This window comes from Scylla paramamosain, chromosome 6, assembly GCF_035594125.1.
Source record: "Scylla paramamosain isolate STU-SP2022 chromosome 6, ASM3559412v1, whole genome shotgun sequence".
Taxonomy (NCBI): Eukaryota; Metazoa; Arthropoda; class Malacostraca; order Decapoda; family Portunidae; genus Scylla; species Scylla paramamosain.
The window spans coordinates 32,569,497-32,590,555 of record NC_087156.1 but is presented as its reverse complement, the minus strand read 5'-3'; the positions used below and the strand labels follow the sequence as shown (position 1 = coordinate 32,590,555).

Genomic DNA, 21,059 nt, shown 5'->3' with positions numbered 1-21,059 from the left:
GTCTGGTATTGTTTATTTATTATTCTTTTTAGCTTCCCATAAAAATTCATGAAAGAAAACGGTATGTTATGGGGGAGATTGCTGATTTTGTTTCTATATTACTCTTTAGTCTTTAACATATCTATACATGAGTACATCAAAGTATACATAAATTGTAATGTCTAAATATTCATATATATGTTCATATATGCACTAGGTATACCTTTACTGGATTAATCTACCCGTCTTTCCTTTACCTTCAGTCCACCCTCTGACTGTCATCCATCATTGTTGTGAAGCCTCACACTTCTCTCACCGGGGGCACAAAGACAAGTCTTCCTAACCACTTGTAGAGTAAACTCTTATTCAAAGCCTGTCCACGCCCGGAAACATTATCTGGAAACTGTTTCTCAAATCTGTTTTATCAAATGTTTCCAAACTGTTTGCAAATGGTTTGTCGTTTTGCAAACATTTGGGAAAGATTTGATAAACAATTTCCATGGATAAGTGGATATGTATCGATGGATGAATGATAAATGATTGGATGGATGGATATATATCGATGGAAGAATGAGTGGATAAGTGGATGGATTGATGAACAGATGAATGAATGGATGGATGGAAACATTGTTTTCAATCTTTCTCGAATATTTCTCAAATGTTTCCCATATGTTTGCACACTTTTTTACTAACAGTTTTCAGACATTGTTTCCAAACCATGTTTTGTGGTATGGATGTTGAGCAAGCAACTGTATTGCACATGCAGTGAAATTGCACAATTAAATATCAAAGTAAACCAATTAGTGACTTTCCAATCAAAGGCTCATGACCCTTCACAGTAGCTTCATGCTTCATCACAGTGGATGGATGGACAGTATTTACTATTAACACTGCAGCAAAGTTATAGTACAGGGGTATTAATGAGACAAAATACAATGGTTAAAGATAAATTTAATTTGAAAGTAGATTATAATGCTGATAAAACTATTTATCTAATATGTCCACTTAATTTCCTTTAAAGCCTTCAAGGGTTTTCTTTGTTTTCTTCTATCTACATAACCAGGTTGACATCTTTAAGGATGTGATAGTTGAGACAAATAAAGTGTCCTCATGCATATGTTCACCTGTACAACTACTCATCTTCACTCCACAGACATCTAATGCTCTCTTCACACTTTTCATCTTTCTTACACATGCCTTTCCCCTTTGCATTATTCCTTTCATATCTGATTCACTTCCTTCATGAATATCTCATCCGTTTTTTTCCCATATTCAGACCATAGTAACACTCCCTGCTCAGCTTTACAAGAGTATTTTGAGATTGTTAAATATAAAATAGGATAAAAAGACTCAATTGCAATAGGAGTAGATCTAGGAGTGGATATACAGTATTAGGAGATAAATGAGTCATTCATTACAAAGAAGGAAAGCTGAAGGACCTGATGATGGGGTAATTATGTAAAAAAATAAATATTGATAAAAATAATAATAATGATAATGATAATAATAATAATAATACACATATGAATTCATGCTGTGACAAGGAGGCCATGGTATATCATGAATTACATGAAAGCTTAAATCACCACAGCCTAAGCTTATCTAGGAATTACTCCTCCTGCTTTTTCCCTCCTTTTAGTGGAACAGCTGAATGGTGCACCCATTTCTTACCACTACCCAATTTATTCTTATATATTTTTATAATAATTTAGATCACCTTATCAATTACCCTTGTTCTCAACTTAATTTTAAAAATATCAGTACAAAAACAATAACATGAAAGTACAGCAATTAATTTTTCAGAACATTTCTGGAAACAAATAAACATAGTACTTACATAAACCCATCCATATTAACAGGTTCCATATCTCCAGTGGTACATGTCAGGAGTCATATGGATGAATTTATGTAAATTACATTTAATTTGTCTTCACAATTTTTCTGAAGGGCTAATTTATACTTTGCTATTATTGCTTTGGTATATATATATATATATATATATATATATATATATATATATATATATATATATATATATATATATATATATATATATATATATATATATATATATATATATATATATATATATATTTATTTATTTTTATTTATTTTTTTTTTCAGTTCAATTCAAAGCAAAGTTAACTGATAAGATGATTGAAAATATCTTAAATACAGAAATAGTAAAGAAGTGGCAAAAATTAGTGTGCTGTACCATACATCAGCCCCACTGAAATGGGGAAGAAGGAAGGGAGGGGGACATGGCTTCTATATGAGATTAGTCTCCAGTAACTACAATTGTGATAAAAAAAAAAAAAAAACAGTGCATGATATATGTATAAGGTCTGCATAAATATATGTAATGTATAAATATATAAATATATGTATATATATGTATAAGATTCTGCAGCTAGGCCTATGTACAAGAAACCAGTGATACCATATTCCCACTGCAGTTGCCACTACAGGAATATCTTGCTCTTAAAATGTGTCAGATACATTCTGTAATTTGTGATAAATCTCCTGTATGGCATCAAAATGGTGCCTTTCATTTTCATCTTCAGGATGACAAAGAGGCTCACAATGGATCAAATTTGGTGAGTAAAGCAAGTGCGAAACAGTGATCATACTGTTTTGGCTGAGAAACTCACAATTTACAAGAGCTTGGCGAGAGGTTGCATTGTTATCATGGAGCCCCCAGTTGGCCTCACACCACAATTCAGACTATTTCTGCCAAATGCCTTCCCTCAGACACTTCAAACCATTGCAATAGAACTTATTGCTGATCTGGAGGATGAATTCACAATGAACAACAGAATGAATGCCAAAGAAAATTATGTGCATGCTTGAGGTTACACATATGCCTTCTTCATTTGTGAAGATACTGAGCTCTTTCATTGCAAAGACTGTGGTTTCATTCTGCGGTTATACTCATAGTCTTAAGTCTTGTCCCCAGTGATAACACTCAACATGAGGACTGGGTCTTCCAGGCCACAATGATGGAGCTATAGGCAGATTTTGGCCTGGTGCTTCTTTTGTTAATCTGTCAAAAGCTCAGGCACAAACTTTGCAACATTTCACTGCACTTTCAAATCAGATATGAATGTTGTCTGCACTGTTCCATATGAAACATCAGTGATGATAAAAATATCCTCAATGGATCTCCTCATGCAAAAATAGCTGAGCTTGTGAAAGGTTCTCCTAACTATTGTCCTCCAGTTATGATCTATTCCTTGTGAAGCATATATATATATACCACTTGAAACACCTCTCACAACTCATTGCTCTATTTCCACATACTTATATGCTCAATCATGATGACTCTGATGTAGAACTGAAAAGTTTAATAGAGACTTTGATGTTCACTCTTTATTTTAGTTTTAAGTCTGTGATGAAATTCCAAATGGACTTCTGCATGTGGTCATAAAACCTCCTCTGTCACAGATCATGAAGTTCACAGAATGACACCAATCAGCAGACTGTTTGATGACCATTACTGCTCACCCCTACACCTCTTGTATACTGCCATCTGTCACCATGCTATGACTTAGTCTTGAAACTTTTTGATACTGTCTCATACTGTAATCAATGTGCAACATACAGCTTCATCTGCTGTTCTGACTTTCAATGGACAGTGTAAGATATAAGTTGTTGTGTAGTGTGTGAAAACATATTTTGCCAAAACATGTTCTGATACTGACAATTGCCACTGTCAGACTGTGCAAGTCCTATATGCAGTACATTGAAGTTACTTTCCATTCCTTTAAAGAAAATTTTTCGTTCTGGCAGCTATCCACTTCTTTTAGATATAATACAAACTATATTTAAGGCATAATAAACAATGTATCTTAATTAAAACTTTACTGACCTCTGTTTCCACATTTATGACTCAAATGATGTTGTCAGATACTGAAGTATAATATTCCTATAACCACTTATTTGCTATTGGTTGCCTTGCTTAACTCACCCATAATTGGTACTGTTCATTGCATCATGCAGTATTTTCAGTCAGCTGTGTTGAAGGCAATAGCTACTTTTATATATGTTGATGTTTTTTCTGTTAACATATAGTACATTTCTTTCAAGTTATCAACTTCATTTAATTTTTGATGAAAACAAGCATTGCTATTATTTATTACTGTTAATTAGTTGTTAATTTTTAACTAAAGTTGGATGCCTATTTAGCAAACTGACCACTAAATATATAGCATGAAAACAACAAAATATATATCTTTGTTTGAACATACTAAATTCATTATAATGTGAAATTAAGAGGATCCATAAAAAAAAAAATAATAATAATAAAAAAATAAAATAAATAAAAAAAGCTGAAGAAAATGTACAGCAATGCTAGAAGAGAAGTCAAACAAATAAATATAGGCAGTTCATTCATCAGTTTTCAAGGAATGATACATAGTCAGCCAGGCGGCGCAACTGTTCTTCAGATGGAGTGGGAGCATGAGGCTGGGGTGTCTTGGGCACAGGTAAAATCATACAGGTGGGCTCATCATAACCCCAGCCATGCCCCTGAGCTAAAGTTACTGCCTCTTCAACACTCATACCAACTAATTGGGCAAAATCATCTGCCCTGATTGAAGTATATGCTCGTCCTACAAGTTCAACTGCCCGATTCCGCACATGTTCTGAAACAATGAATGAGGAGATTGATGATGAATCCCAAAATTAATTTATTCTAGAAAATCAAATATCAATTTAAATTTACCAAATGACAGAAGAGGGGAGTGCACTATAATGTTCTTAAAAATCTGAGCAGTGTAAAGATAAAAGCTCAGAATAACTTGAGCTACATCATGCTTGTTGTGATACATGAATTACAGTGGAACCTTGGTTTTCTAACTTAATTCGTTCCTGAATACCATTCAAAATCCGAAATGTTAAAAAGCTGAAACTATTTTGCCCATAGGAATCAATGTGAAACAGATTAATCCATTCTCAGACACCCATCCACCATGTCTTAATGGGTCATGACCGACACTCTCACTGCTAAGATGGCTGCTCCACAACATCTCCAGCTTAGAATTTTTTTTTTTATCCAGAAAGGATGTATAGAATGAACCTAATGACACAAAACTCAGCAAAAGATATTGTTTAGACCATGCAGGCATTCTCTTTGTCACCAATCAAGTGAGGGAAGCCTTACAGAATGACACAGAGAGGAGCAACCCACTCACTGCCAAAATTAAGGTGATCATAACACTTACATATATTGCTGCTGGGAAAAGCTACTGGGAAAATGCAGTTGTGCAACAGTGATGGTGTTATAGGTCATAAAGAAAGCCACAGCTTGGGATTACTCCTGAGCGCCGAACCTTGTTTGTTAAAATTGAGGTTCTTCAGCGGGATCACATTTATCTTATTTCAAAGATTGAATTACTGTCTTACCCTCTGTGTTTCTCCTCTAAATATATAAAAATGAAGGAAACATTTGTAGAAACTATAAATTAGTAATAAATGGCAGCTTTTGCTACATCTTGTAGCATTTGAAATCAAGAAACTTTGTTTGAAAACTGAATTATGGCATGGCAACCGAAGCAATTATGAGTTAAAATTTTTGTTTGAAAACAGAGTTCTTCAGAAAGAGAGATGTTCAGTAAATGATGTTCCACTGTACAATATATGTTATGAAGAAATGCACGGGGCACCATCATTAGAATAATTAAAAGGATAAAGGGGATGAGGGATATTTCCTAGAAAATGAGACTGAAGGTATTAAATTTATATTCCTTAAAGAGATGTAGGTTAATAGGGGACCTCATAGAAGTCTTGAAGTGGTATAAAGGTTATAACAAGAGGGAACGTAAGCAAAATTCTATTGATTAGTAATCAGGATAAAACAAGAAATATTGGGTTCAAACTTGGAAAATTTTGGTTCAAAGAAGAGATAGGAAAAAATCTGGTTCTCAAATGGAGTAGTAGATGAATGGAATGGACTCTGTACTCAGGTTGTTAGTGCCGAGTCATTAGGGAGCTTTAAAAGATTACCAAAATTTTTAGATGGGGATGATAGGTGCAAATAAGTTGGTATGTTTCATATGGGGACTGCCATGTGTTGGCCTGATGGCTTCTTGCAGCTTTCCTTATTTTCTTAGGTTTTTATATTTCTTATGTTGCACTGAAATAGTTTACAACTATTTCTGAGTCTTCTCAAGGACCTTGCCCATAGTCATCATTAAGGTTCTGGAGTCATGGACTATAGCCAGCAACTGAGATAGTGCCCCTATGTGGTACTTCCTCCCTGAGCTTGGACTTCAGTCCCAGACTACAAATTTTGCTTGTCTTGTTCTTCTCTTGTGCCTCACCCACTAATCTTCTAGGATGTAAGACACAAAGTTGGTGAAAGACTGACCAGTCAAATCATACTAGCAGCCATGTCTGATTACACACTAAACAAACCCAATAACAACATGAGCCAGGAGCTGCAACTGATTCTATTATCTCCAGGTCTTGCCTGCCTCAATGTTTACAGTATTAACTGACAACTACCACTTTCTCTTTGATATTCTTCACACATCACTCAGTTACAACATTCCTACATTCACTTTACATTCAGGTTTGATTTTCTAGTCAGAAACAATTTGGGTTTGTCCTTTCAAGCTCTTAAAAAATAAATAAATAAAATAAATAAATGAATAAATAAATAAATAAATAAGTAAAAATAGTAATAATAATCTCTCATAATATGTCCACTAGATGTTTTTAAGATCCGATCCAGGTTCTATTAACTTTATTTCTAGCTCTTCATCTTATAAATATTCTATTTTCTACTTGTCCATTCTCTAAAGTGCCTTCTTTTATCTTTCACAGCAGCATCAACTTCATCCAACTGAGTTACTTTGTCTTTTACCCAACCAACATTTATACTTGATTTTAGAGCTTTGTATTGTTCCTCTACACTTCTATCTTCTGTTGGATGCTCTTCCACACATCTTCCCCATAAGAGATCTCCCTTTCACAACTTCACTAATAAAGCAAAAACTGTACTGTGGGAAGTTAAGTCAATTAAGTTAAAAGGATGACAATCACCAAAAAATAAATAAATAAATAAATAAAAAAAATAAAAAATAAAATATGCAACATGATGATCAACTGTGATTACAGACAGAGCTAAAAACAAATATGAATTTTAACTCTGAAGCAGAAATTATTTAATGAGAAAGATACATATGATGAGGCATTACTCTTCCTTTGGAGATTCCATGATTATTTGAAAGTAAGCAATGAAAAATAGTTTTACAATGCATAATACTATATGTATGTATATATGCTTTGTTATTAAACAAGCCTTAACCTAATTTTGTGATAGGTAAGTTGTTGAAATGGAAGTTTACCATGGAGGGCTTTCATGATATCTTTTACTGTTGGAGACCACTCATGAGCCAGAGCAGTGTACACAGCTGGCAGGTCCCGCTGCCATAGGTGTTGTCCAACCTCCCATATGTGGGCCAACTCTGGAGTTGCATTCTTGGTGCTACCTGGTATTCGCTTCCATAAAAATTTTGCGGCAGTTCTGTAAAATTATATGGGTGCTGTGAGGTCTAGAGGTTATGATGTGAGGGAATGCAGATCAAATTAAGAATGATGGCAATTGCAAAAATAAGCAATTAAAACCTAATCAGTGACAGCAAGTTTATATACAATCTATCAGACTCTAACAAATGTCTGATTCTCATTTTATAGGATTTATCATTCCATGCTGCAAAAAATACAAACTTTCAAAACAAAGATGTTTGGTTGTGATACAACACACTCTTTCCATAAAAGATCATTCACTGGTTACACACTCAAGATGAAAGGTGTTGGTAAACTTACAAGTCATTCTGTAGAAGGTAGATGGTGAGCAGCTGCTCATAGACATGTGCAGGGGGAACACCATTAGGAGCCTGTTGGAACAAGATATCACTGTTATTGTTTGTTATCAAAGATGCAAGAAAAACTGGAGTAACAAATGGAAGGGGAAACATTACACCATAACAAACACACAGCTCAGGTAGATATGAAGGCTGGCAACACAATATCAAAGACATGTGGAATTTACTAATAAGTCAACCTGTCAACTTTGTAACTTCTGCAACTTGCAACATGACACATACCTATAACTCTATCAAAACACTGATTTTTTTTTTCAAATTAATCCTACCACATTTAAAATATCATATTAATTAGCAAGACCAGCAAGAGAAGTGTTATGCATTGATGACTTTCAATTTACAGCTTCAATCAGATGGTGAATTTCTATTTATTTATTTATTTATTTATTTTTATTTATTTTTATTTATTTTTTTTTTTGGTAGTGAATAAAGTGAAGTTACCTCTGTCTTCTGTCACAAAACCCTCATTTCCATGTTATGCTTTGTGCCTTGTTCCCTCTTTTCAAACAATTTGAAGGACTACATGGCCTTTGGAGTGGGAAAGACAAAACTAAATAAATTACAGAAAATTAAATATTGAAAGCCATTTTAAGAGTAAACCATTTACCTAACAAAATTATATATATATATATATATATATATATATATATATATATATATATATATATATATATATATATATATATATATATATATTATTCACCTATCTATTTAGGGGACAAGTTCCTTCCCTCAGCAAACAATATCATAATTTTTTTTTTTTTTATGTAGGGGGTGATTTCAGGTTTTCAGGGGGGACAATGGGGCCACAGATTGGCAGACTCAAACCGTTAGAATGTTGATCTTTTTTATTGCCTTTGATCTTTTATTGCATTATGCTTCAGTTTGGTCTGTTAAGTAATTTATTATAAATATAAAAAGTTATTTTACTTTTATTCAAGTTTTATAAATAAATTAACATTTTGAATTTTAATTTGAAAAACTTCACTATAAAAATAATCTATGTAAAATTGTAAGGTAAATTTATAGTTTAAGCCAATGTCCCAATCTCTACCCACGGCGTTATTATTAATTTCCGACAAGTAGTGTAATCATTAGAAATGATGTGAATAGTGAGAAGAACAAAATGAGGTAGGTTATTACCACGTAGTGTGTAATGGCTTAAACTATAATAAAACCAAACCCTAACCTAACCTAACCTAACAACTGAAGTTCAAGCAACAATACACCATTTATGTTTACCTGTGGACTTAGAAAAAGTTGAGAGCGCTGTACATTCCCAGGCCTATTGTGGCATTATTATTAATTTCCAACAAGTAGTGTAATCATTAGAAATGATGTGAATAGTGAGAAGAACAAAATGAAGTAGATTATTACCATGTAGTGTGTAATGGCTTAAACTATAATAAAACCAATTGTAAATGTATATGTACTAATAGGGAAAGATAAAGGATTTCAGTATTATATGAGTATTATTTGAAATGCACTTAGGACAATCTTGGAAAGAAGGGGGAATGACATTCTGGCATGGTGAGAGGGGTGCATGGGGCAAACAAGGTTGAGAACCACTGATCTAAGGAATGAAAGCGATAAGGATTAAGTATCTAGAAGATGCAGCCCTATCAAAATGCTACATAATGCTAAACCTAACACTGCAATGTAAGCACCTAACCGGGCACTGCTCTCCGAACACCTGCCAAATATAATATCAACACTTAGGTAGTGCGGTTTTTTTTTTTTTTTCTTCTTTCTTTCTTTCTGGTTGAGTTGACTTCCTGGCCTATTTTCAGATCACTCGCTTCCATCCCTCCTCTGCCTAAAACACCCCGGTATTAGCCCCAAGCCCCGAAATGATGGGACGAAGGTGGCACAGCATGCAAATTTTTCCTCACCGCTAACAAACCAATCGATTTTCTGTCTACACATAAGACTAGTTGAAAATTGACACTGTCCGACATAACAACTTGAACTGCTTACATCTAGTTCTTGCTTTTCCAGCTCCTCTCCAAGTTTATTGTAGTCCACCTCCGCCATTGTTTACAAGTGACGTCACAGATCGGGGGAGAGATATCGGCCACATGCTAATTCGGTTTCGTGTTGGTACTTTTGTAAGAGTAAACTAAATTAACCCATTTTTATTAATATTTTATCATAGACCGCTACATATTTTTTTTTTAGGGGAATGTATTCTCTCATAGTACCTATTATATAGAGTACCTCTATAGGCAGCAAGAGGTAACACATTATACGCGTTAGAAAATCCTTGAATTCCATTTATTTCATTCATATTTCATGTAGCTTTATGTATACATAACAATGAAACGTTGCATTATTTATACATAGGTATGGGAAGTACCCAAAACATTTTCCTACAGTTAACCACACGGAGTTGGGAAGTTTTGTTTCTATAGTTACGGTGAAAGAAATCAAACTTGATTTCCAAGAATGAAAATGACACAGTGTATCCAATGAAATATGATACACATATCTGGTGAAAGGAAAATATCAAACAATGTTTCGAAGCTAACTGTCACCTCACACACCTGGTAATAGATACAGAAATAATATTACAATATAGATTCTGATTCTATTACCTATGGGAGGAACTGGGTACTTTATCGATATTTTCTGATATGATTTGTAATCTTTTTCCATACATTTTTTAGTCTCTTTAAACATATCTAAGATAAACTGTTGATTTTTTTTCATGATATTGTATCGAAATATCTCCTTGGTGATTATAGAGAAAGGATCCGAGCCCTCCCGTTAAGGAGAGTAGTGTCGTCTATAAACAAGGCACCTGTTCAGGGAACGTAAAGGTAGAAATCGTAATTAACAGGATGCTGTGATTTAATCCGTCCATAAACTAGATTCTCAAGTGTTACTGCCGCCTACTACTTAGGAGATTAAGCCGGTGAGTGCCTGTCATGCATTACTGGAGATATTTCAATAGCCAGGGATTTGTAGTGTTATACCAAATCAGGTAACACGTTTGGATGTGCCCTTGTAGCGGCTCCCTTTCTCCTTTTCTAAAATATTTCCTATTGATCTTGTGTTTACGGTCGCGTTTTTCAGGATGTGTTGTCTTACATTCTACATTTTGGTTTGATTTTAGTTTGGAACAATACACAACGCTTAGTTATAATCATTCCAAACTTGTATGTACGTACAGTACATTGTTGTTTGAAACATTTCCAAGGATGCAGGCTACCGAAAATTACCAATTTTCATCCAAGATTCACCAGTGGGAGACGAGTAATAACTTCAGAGAAGAAATGCTGAAAAATTTCTTTAATATTTCAGCTTGCCAGTTTCATCACTTTCCGCAAAGGAAATAATGTCTTTATATGCATTTTTTGGTTTTAGTGTTAATTGCATATAATCAACAAGAAACTTATGCTACATTATTTATTTATTTATTTAATTAATTATTTATTATCTCAGATTATCTTCTGACATTGATACATTAACTTTTTTTTTTTTTTTTTTCCCAGCAGGCGAGAAGAGGCACGCTAGTTTAGATAGGGAACAAAATCAATCCCTCTTGATTTCATCAGTCTGACTAGGGGAGTTGTTACAGTTGTGAACTGGTAATCTATAGCAAAATCTTAAAGCGGTTGTTGGTTTACTTCATGCACTCAGTGTATTATTAAATTTTGTTAGTGTCCAATAGTGTATCATTCACTGTGTATGCATAAGAGCTGACAGACGTCAGTTGTATTCTGATCATCAATGGAGGCTTTCTAAAAGTAGGCTGGGTAAGCAATGTAGTTTTTGTTTCTGACCATAAACACAGACTCGGGACTCACTTACCTGTGTAGTAAATGGTTTTGAATTGTATCAAATGTTTATAAACACTTTTGAACCACAGGACTGCCTTTGAGTGCATAAAATTGTCAGAGCACACCAGTGTAAACTAGTTAAAGAATTGCCCTCTGTTATAATACTAGTGATTTGTCTCTCCTAAAAACTCTGATTTCCCCACTAGATCCGAAAATTTGTTTACCATAGGAAAATAGGAAAAGTAAAATGGAAGTGTGATGGTAGAAACAGTAATTTTATTTCTATTTTCTCCTGCATATTTTTCCTTTGTTCTCTGTTGTCTTCTGTAAACGACTAAATGTCATCTTACAACACTGTATTCTGAATAATTAATACCTGATTTATGTTGTAATGCTGATTTGAATGCACTTTATGGCCTGCATAGACAGAGATGAATAATACATATAATGGAAATTTTGGTTTAGGTCATAACTGGATATATTGTATGTTTGTGAAAGGGTATTGAGGTGATGCCCTGAAGGTGCTAAAATCATGTGAAAGGGTATTGAGGTGATGCCCTGAAGGTGCTGAAATCAGTTATAGCAGTATAGCATACAACTTTTTAATAAAAATGGTCATCATTAAGAGCAAATCTGAATATCTACATGTATATACCACAGAACAATGTCTGCATAAACATAAAGGGGAATAGCAAAGACAACACACACACATACACACACACACACACACACACACACACACACACACACACACACACACACACACACACACACACACACACACACACACACACACACACACACACACACACACACACACACACACACACACACATCAAAATTAAATTGAAATCCATCTGAGCCCATGTGCCTCCAGGTAGAGGACAGCTTTCCACCAACCATTCTTGTATGAAGGTCAGTTGGACAAATATACATGGATCTCTGTGCCTCAGAGTCTGACACCAAAACTAATTCATCCTTGACACACCATAATAGACCTATATCCCCTTTCCCCCATTTGACCAGCCCAGGTGTAGGTGAATCTCCCAGAGACGCCCTTTTGTACCTAATGTTCTTTTTACACTACCTATCCATCCATTTCAATCACAGTCTTTACCTTAGTATTTCACCTCTTACATCTAATCCAGTTAGTTTCACCAGTTACTCTTCTTCCTTCTTGTCTGAATACCCAAACCACTGTAACTATCCCTGGTTTGCTCAGTCAGTCATTTCTGTTCTAGGATAATTTCTCCTTTACAGTTATTCATTTCTCACTTTATCATTGTCCATATGTGTAGCTTCACATATTTAGAAGCACTAAATTATATTTATTTAACTCTCTTCTGCTCCCTTTTTTCATGTGCATGTCTGTCAGTGCCACTACATCATCTTACAACTTTTCTTTGTATTCATTCCTTGGACTCCATATTTAAACACTGCTCATTCATTCTCACACCTTTTCATTTTTCATGTTTCAGTCCCTTAGCACTCATAGCAATGCCAACGTGCAACCCATAAGGCCTGTTTAATTACAAAGTTTGCAAACAGTTTTCAAACAGTATGCACACATCCATCCATCTACTTGTCTACTCATCCATCCATTCATCCATCTATCTTCTCAAACAACATTCAAAACTATATCCATCATCCTGCCTTCTAACTGCACTATACACTTTACTTACCTCATTCACTTTCAGTTTTCTTCTTTCACACATTCTTCCAAATTCCTCTGTCAGCTGTCACAGTCTTCCTTATGAATTAGCCACCAGTGCAATATGATCTGTAAGCTGCAGTTATTCAGATTCCACTCTGCCACCATTTTTTTTTTTTTTTACTAGCTTAACTATTTTCCCTGTAAATTTATCCTACTGTATTTTATCCTAATCTAACTTAACCAAACTCGATCCTGAATGAATAATATCCAAACCTTATATTTAAGCAGAAACTATTCAAAAAACATGAATGATAATGTCTACAGAAAGAATCTATATCTCCATAATAATGTTTGATAAAAGTAACTCATTCTGACTATAATCCTCCCATCAAAGAGCCATGAAAATGCATATTAACTTCAGATTCCACAGTAAATCAGTTGTAGTGTTAAGTGAATAAAAAGTGAAGCACAGTGCACACTATGCATCACCTGAATATCATGCACTTTATATCTCTGTCCAGAACCATGATAAGTCTGTTCTTCAACTAGCCCAAAACTCCTTCATTAATAGAAAGTGTCAAAATCTTTCAAGATCCAACTCCCCTTGTGACTTCTGCCTTCTAGCCAAAAACATCACCAATAACTTTGCTTCTTCATCTTTCCCTCCTTTATTTCAACCTGGTGGCACCACTGCCATCTCATCTATTTGTAAAGCTGAGCTATTCTCTCAGATCTTTGCTAAAAACTCTACCTTGGATGATTCAAAGTGTGCTCCTCCCTCTCCTCCATCCTCTGATTACTTCATGCTACCCATTAAAATCCTTCCCAGTGATGTTTTCCATACCTCACTGGCCTAAACACTCAGAATGTTTATGGACCTATTGTTCTCCAAAACTGCCTCCATGCTTGCACCTTGCCTTGTCAAACTCTTTCAACTCTGTTTGTCAACATCTACCTTTCTTTCTTACTGGAAGTTTGCCTACATTCAGCCTGTTTCTGAAAAAGGGTGAGTGTCCTAATCTCTCAAACTGCCATCCTATTGCTTTAATTTCCTGCCTATCTAAAGTTTTTCAATCTATCCTCAACAGGAAGATTCATCTATCACTTCACAACCCTCTACCTGATTGCCAATATTGGTTCCATCAAGACTGCTCTACTGGTGATCTGGCTTTCCTTACTGAATCTTGGTCATCCTCTTTTAGAGATTTTGGTGAAACTTTTGCTGTTGTCTTAGACATATCAAAAGCTTCTGAAAGAGTGGCACAAAGGTTTGATTTTTCCAAACTACCCTCCCACGGCTTCTATCCTTTGGTCTGTAACTTCATCTCAAGTTTCCTTTCTGATCGTTCTATTACTGCTGTGGTAGATGGTCACTGTTTTTCAAAATCTATTAACAGTGGTGTTCCTCAGGGTTCTATTCTGTCACCTGCTCTTTTCCCATTATTCGTCAATGATCTTCGAAACCAAACTTGTCCTATCCATCCTTACACTGATGATACCACCTTGCAATTTTCCTGCTAACTACTCTTCTGATCTTGCTAACTGCATGCCTCCCCTCCTCCCACAGACCCATTGCACAAGACTTTCTTCTTTCTCTCACCCCTATTCTGTCCACCTCTCCAATGCAAGAGTTAACCAGTATTCTCAGTCATTCATCTCTTTCTCTGGAAAACTCTGGAACTCCCTGCCTGCTTCTGTATTTCCACCTTCCTATGAACTCTTTCAAAAGGGAGGTTTCAAAACACTTGTCCTGCAATTTTTGACTACTGCTTTTGACTCTGTTAAGTGACTGGCACATCTCTGGGACTTTTTTTCATTGCAGTTTTGTTGACCATGGCTGGTGCCCCTCCTACAAAAAAAAAAAAAAAAAATATTATGCTTTCTTTATTACCATTATCTTTACTTGCCACTTGATCGATCACTGCACTGCTTTATCTCAGAAATCATGTCTCACAACACCTTTGCAATGAGGTCACTTGTTATCTACATTCATGAGAATTCGGCAGTTTATTATTATTATTATTATATATTTATTTTATTTATTTATTTATTTTTTCAAACATAAACAGGGTTGACTGTTTGTTGTGTCAAAATCTTATGGTGAATAGAAGAGTAACCCCTTAAGTTATTATCCTTAGATAGGATGTGGGTTAGGTCTTTGGTGAAATAATGGAACTAGTACATTATTATTTTTATCAGCATTTAGAACTAGAAAAATGAAGGAAACTTAAACTTCAGATTGTGGCTTCCATTAGTAAGAAGTGCGATGATTTTTCTTCTTCAGTAAGTAAGTGTGTCTATATTAAAGCTCTCTTCCAGCTTCTTTTTCGGCAGTGGCATTGTAAGCCTCTCTCTCTGTGTGTGTGTGTGTGTGTGTGTGTGTGTGTGTGTGTGTGTGTGTGTGTGTGCGCGCGCGCGCGTGCGTGCGTGCGCGCGCGCGCATGCTTGCGCTCGCGCGTGCGCACCGATCTCTGACATAGATATAAATAAATTGAAATATTATGTAAACAGCTTATCAGTACGAAGGGTGACAGCAACAAGGAAAACGAGCTACTTTTCTGAGGAACTAAAAAAAAAAATAAATAAAAAATCTTCAATTTTTTTAGCACAAAGTTTGCATCACGCTTAATTGATGAATTTCAACCTCCGATATTATTTAAGGTCATACTCTTTACCTTTGTATCTACCCGGTGAACTTCGTCATTGACCAGTCCCAGGAGTCACATTTTAACATCGTGCCATTAACAGTTACATTACGTCATTACTCAGTGGCATCAGTGCCTGTCACGAGGCGCCCAGGTAAATTCTCACACGTACGCTTCGCTTCTTCGTCAGTGCTCGTAGATGCGCGAGACGGTCATCGAAAACCATACGAGTGAATCATTCGCAGGAATTAATTAATGGGAAAGGATACATGAGTCATAACTTCCATACCATTTGCCAGTTTATCAACAGTCCTCGCCTCATCACAGCGCCTGTAACCCTGTCGCCAAACGCAGCGCCAGACAGTCGGTAGCTGCTTCAGACTCCTCACTCCTCAGTACACCCCCGGACAGCGTGCCGGGAGGAAGCAGTGTTGTGGCTGGTATAGCTTGAACCTCCCTCACTCACCTTACCAAACCCGCTCTGCTCACTACATTTTGAGCATTCGTACCCTCAGCTTGAGCGCCTTATATAATTAAATGTAAATTATAGCAACTTGTACAGTGAACTTTACCGTAAGAATTCCCACGCGTTGATTTTGTACAAGTTTATTGGTATGTTATGAAGTGAGGTGGAGGGAAGGTCCCAAGCTTCTCAGCCGTCTCCTCCATCCCCCCCTCACCTCCCCAACACCCAAGTCCAGCAGCGATAACTCGAGGAAATACTAAACAGGTGACTGTGTGTGTGTGTGTGTGTGTGTGTGTGTGTGAGAGAGAATTTTTTGTTCTTTTTTTGCCGTGTTAGGGTTTGGGGAGTCGAGCGAGTTGTATCCTTGCATTAGAGGAAGGTAAAAAGTGTTGATGAACACTACATAATTAATTTTGTTGGTTTATATTAAACTTACGTGTAAATCAAGACGGCTAAAGACAGGGCAGTGTCCGTCGCTGACCTACTGCCGGCCTGCTGGTCACGCAGCTCTGACCTTGAGATAGGGACAGTAGCGACGAAATTGGTTTGCGGTGTGTGTGTGTGTGTGTGTGTGTGTGTATTTATGTATGTATGCAGCCGTATGGACTCGTTTGTATTGTGCGCAGCATTCGTCCTTGGAAAATATGTCATTGTGTGCAGTGGGCGTGATCTACCAACGTATGACGAGATGCGTATTGCCCTGTGTCCTTTGAGTGGTGTAACGCTGTATGTATACTTAATGCTCGTTGCGTCCGAATAATCATTAAGGAAAACTATTGTACATGGATTTGAAGAACGGAAGGAGTATTAGTTTATGTACAGACACACTGGGTTTACGTTATATCGAAAAATTCTTTCAACATCACGGCACAGTCGTCACATGCATGCCATGCTCTTTATATATAGCAGCACCTCAATTGTAAGTAATGTTCCTCACGAAGAGAAGCCTGGTGCACTCAGTAATGGGTGAAGTAATGAACGGATATAGTAGTTGAAGGGGAAAAACGTCGCCAGAAGTGTCATATAACAAGAAACATTGACCATGACGACACAAACAGTAATAGAATTGTGACGATAATCTTAAGGGCGTATATACTGTACCAATAATAACGGTAATGGTAATGATAATATCGATAACAAAAACAGTATAATTCACATTATCCTTGGCTTAGATTTGAGATATAATCTGAACTCCGTCACAGATTAAGTATGAAGTTAATCGCCGTCCTGCTTCATTGCACGTCAACCACTTTTTCCGTCCATTTGTCCTCTTAGATCTCTAGCTTGTCACTAACCGGTCTTAAAAGAACCAGCCATTCCTTAGTAACAGTGTGGGGCAGGTAACTTTGCATGCCTTAGACAGATTGGCAGTTTAACCATGTGGAAATAAAAGAAAGAAAAGGGAAGAAAAAGAGAATGCAACACGTGAAGTTAGCGGCCATAAAGTGTAGTGGGAACTTTGTTGTTTACGAGAAAGTTATTCAACAGGTTGTAAGTTACATTCCCTGAAACCGAGTGGGTAGAATCCTTTCTGCCACAGCGTTAGATTCTCGGTAGTAACATCTAGTTAATCATCCATCTCAGAGATAAAACATTGTTCACCTTTGGCTCGATTATGCCCCCCAATGTAATGCATGAAAAAAAAAAATGTTTCGGGGAAAAGAATGTATATGTATTTATTTACCTTTGCCTTCATATTGAGTCCCGCGCTTTATCCACTCGTTTATCTTATATTTTCTTCTTAGTTGTGTGATTTGTCGCCTTTAATTGTTGTGAATTTGCCACCAAGTTGGCATCCTCTAGTTGAGCATGTCAGCCATTCTCTCTCTCTCTCTCTCTCTCTCTCTCTCTCTCTCTCTCTCTCTCTCTCTCTCTCTCTCTCTCTCTCTCTCTCTCTCGTTGATGTTACCTTTACAGTCTTCGTATGTTGTGAATTTGTCACTTCCTTGGCATCCTGGAGTTGAGCAAGGAATGTTTCACTGTTAGTCCAATGTTTGGTAGTAGTAAGCACCTTGATCAAGCAAAGAATGCCCAGGTATAATTGCTAACACTGAACGCTTGTGTGGCGCAAGGGTGGCAAGATCACACTTCTTGTCATCGGTCCAATGGCTGTTGATTTGTTTGTGGTTCTGCTCTTCCTGAAGACGCTGAAAACGATTTGTCGTTTTTCTTTATTTCTCCATATATTTACATCATCTAATTTTCTGAGTTGTGAGAGCATCCACATTTTAGTGAAGGCTCCACACTTCACTGACATGTAACTGGAAGTCTTGTGTACAGTTCACAACACACACACACACACACACACACACACACACACACACACACACACACACACACATGCATGTGGAGTTTCGGGTACATCTTGCTTGCATCAGCTGACGTTGCCGTACAACACATGAAGACAAAGCATGTTTTCGAACACCCAAGACGAGAGTAACGCAGGTGAGGTGCCACAGGCCACCCGGTAATCCCCATTTATACACATACATTTTTTATTTATTTATTTTTTTTAATCCCTTTTCATGGGTTTAAACGGGGTGAAGATATGAACTAGGGAGAAAAAAAAATACGTGTTCACCCACGTCACAGGAAAGATTCCCAAGTGTGCACATCGTCTTAACTATTGTAATTATCGAGCATACGAAGTATACATTCCCGCCGCACAGGCACGTGGTGACCTGAATGCAAGTATGGACATTGAGTTAACCCAGTGAATGTCCTTTGGGTATTCAAGCCATCTAAACCCAGGAAGCCTCTATACACTCCAGTAAAACCATCATTAAAATATTACAGTGGGGTAGACTGATTCTTAAGTTTTGTCACCAATACTCACGTGTGTGTGTGTGTGTGTGTGTGTGTGTGTGTGGATGTTGTGTATGTGTGGGTGGGTAGGTGGGTGTGGTGTGTGGGATACGTGGATATATTGATAATTGCCGTCAGATGTTACTCTATTATTCCATGAATTACATCTCTCTCTCTCTCTCTCTCTCTCTCTCTCTCTCTCTCTCTCTCTCTCTCTCTCTCTCTCTCTCTCTCTCTCTCTCTCTCTCTCTCTTTCGAACAGTTCAGTAAAATATGAAGTACCTTGAAAACAGGATGCTTGGTTCAGATATTTTCGTTCCGTCTGTCATATTGTTGGGGACTGGAACTGTAACGACATTCAATTGTAAGCTTTTTCCTTTACGTCACAGGCACCGATAATTAGTTGCATGATTTGAGTATTTAAAGTGCGTGCCATGAAAATAAGATTGAGTCAGAGTGCGGGGCGTGGTCTGAAAGGTCCGGTGCGTGACGGTTGATAAAGGGCACGGAGGGGTGTTGCTTAGGCGTGGACAGAGAGAGCAGGAAAAAGTCTTATGGAAGCGTGAAGTGGTGCATGAAGGGACCTGCGCTGAGGGGGCGAGGAAGGGTGCAAGGAAAACGTGTTGAGCGCGTGCAAGGGGAGGCGTTGGGACTGGAAGCGCAAGGGGAACACCTAGTGGGCTGACAAGGTGATGGACTGCAATTTCCATTCATTACAGGAAGCAAAGGACTTTAAAACCTCTTGGATTGGTATGAAAATAATAAATGGTTGAATATAAGTGATTTAACACAGATATTCTTACATAATGCTACAGGGGGAGAGAGGTTCAGCCGTCGAACGTGGGGAGGCCCTGAATAACGGTACGCATAGCAGGATAGAAAATGACGGTAAAGCTTCTTGGAGGGGGTATGAGAGTAATGAACAGATGTACGAGTAGATAGGTGACTTAACATAGATATCCTCACGTAATGGTACAGATAGAGAGATGTCCAGACTTGGAAGGTGCTGAGAACCTGAATAACGGTACGAATAGCAGGTGTGGGGGTGACTGGCAGCACAGAGGAAGAGCACGTAGGAATAACAACAAACGGGAGTAGAATTGTTGAACCTTACGTGAATGGTAAGGTAGTAAAAGTTTGTAAAATAAGAAAAATAGCAAAGAAGACTCCTCACCAAACATCTCCTCTTGAAGCTTAGATGATAATAGGTATAGAGGTTTGAAAGAGTGCTCGACTAAGCTAAGTGTGGCTGTTGTAAAGGCTGATACGCTGAGTGTGGTGCGGAGGTGAGGTGTAGAAGGTCAAGGGGATCCGGCGGGTGGAAGGTAAGGTGGTGGCTGTGGTAGCGGCGAGGCGTGGGCTGGTGGGTAGGAGCCAGGCAGCGGGGAACCGGTGACAGTTACTCGGCGGTGAAAGTGAGGTGGCATTCATGAGATTAGCTCCTTTTTTTTTTTTTTTTTTTTTTCTCCTTTTCTTTTCCAGGAGTGAATATCTCTCTCTCTCTCTCTCTCTCTCTCTCTCTCTCTCTCTCTCTCTCTCTCTCTCTCTCTCTCTCTCTCTCTCTCTCTCTCTCTCTCTCTCTCTCTCTCTCTCTCTCTCTCCGGGGTGATTCATTGGATTGGGTCACCGTTGCTGTTGTTATGTCAATATGTAAACAGTGCTTGACTAATTGTTCGCTTGTCCTCATCTTATATACGACTCTCTCTCTCTCTCTCTCTCTCTCTCTCTCTCTCTCTCTCTCTCTCTCTCTCTCTCTCTCTCTCTCTCTCTCTAGCATTTTCTTGTTTCTTCATCCACCAATCCACTCATAAGATCACTTCGCTACCGCCATTCACCACA

The 21,059-nt window shown here is 37.2% G+C and overlaps 2 protein-coding genes across 6 annotated transcripts in view; one reads left to right on the top strand and one right to left on the bottom strand.

The window, feature by feature from the left end:
• Window positions 1–3,825: 3,825 nt before the first annotated feature.
• On the bottom strand, window positions 3,826–9,994 carry LOC135101617 (COP9 signalosome complex subunit 8-like). Its single transcript, XM_064005845.1, has 4 exons — window positions 9,846–9,994; window positions 7,810–7,880; window positions 7,329–7,507; window positions 3,826–4,622 (listed from the first exon to the last, which is right to left on the bottom strand). Exons 1-4 carry the CDS (start codon window positions 9,900–9,902, stop codon window positions 4,372–4,374), a joined length of 558 nt encoding a protein of 185 aa, XP_063861915.1. The 5' UTR covers window positions 9,903–9,994; the 3' UTR covers window positions 3,826–4,371.
• A 632-nt stretch (window positions 9,995–10,626) lies between these two features.
• LOC135101615 (transmembrane protein 268-like) overlaps window positions 10,627–21,059 on the top strand; it is a 40,158-nt gene continuing 29,725 nt past the window's right edge. For 4 of the 5 annotated variants that reach the window (XM_064005841.1, XM_064005837.1, XM_064005842.1 and 1 more), the window contains exon 1: window positions 10,627–10,782. The gene's annotated coding sequence lies outside the window, so the exon portion shown is untranslated. Of the gene's footprint in view, window positions 10,783–16,253; window positions 16,680–21,059 lie in introns of those variants that run through there. The other variant, XM_064005839.1, reaches the window with a different exon arrangement.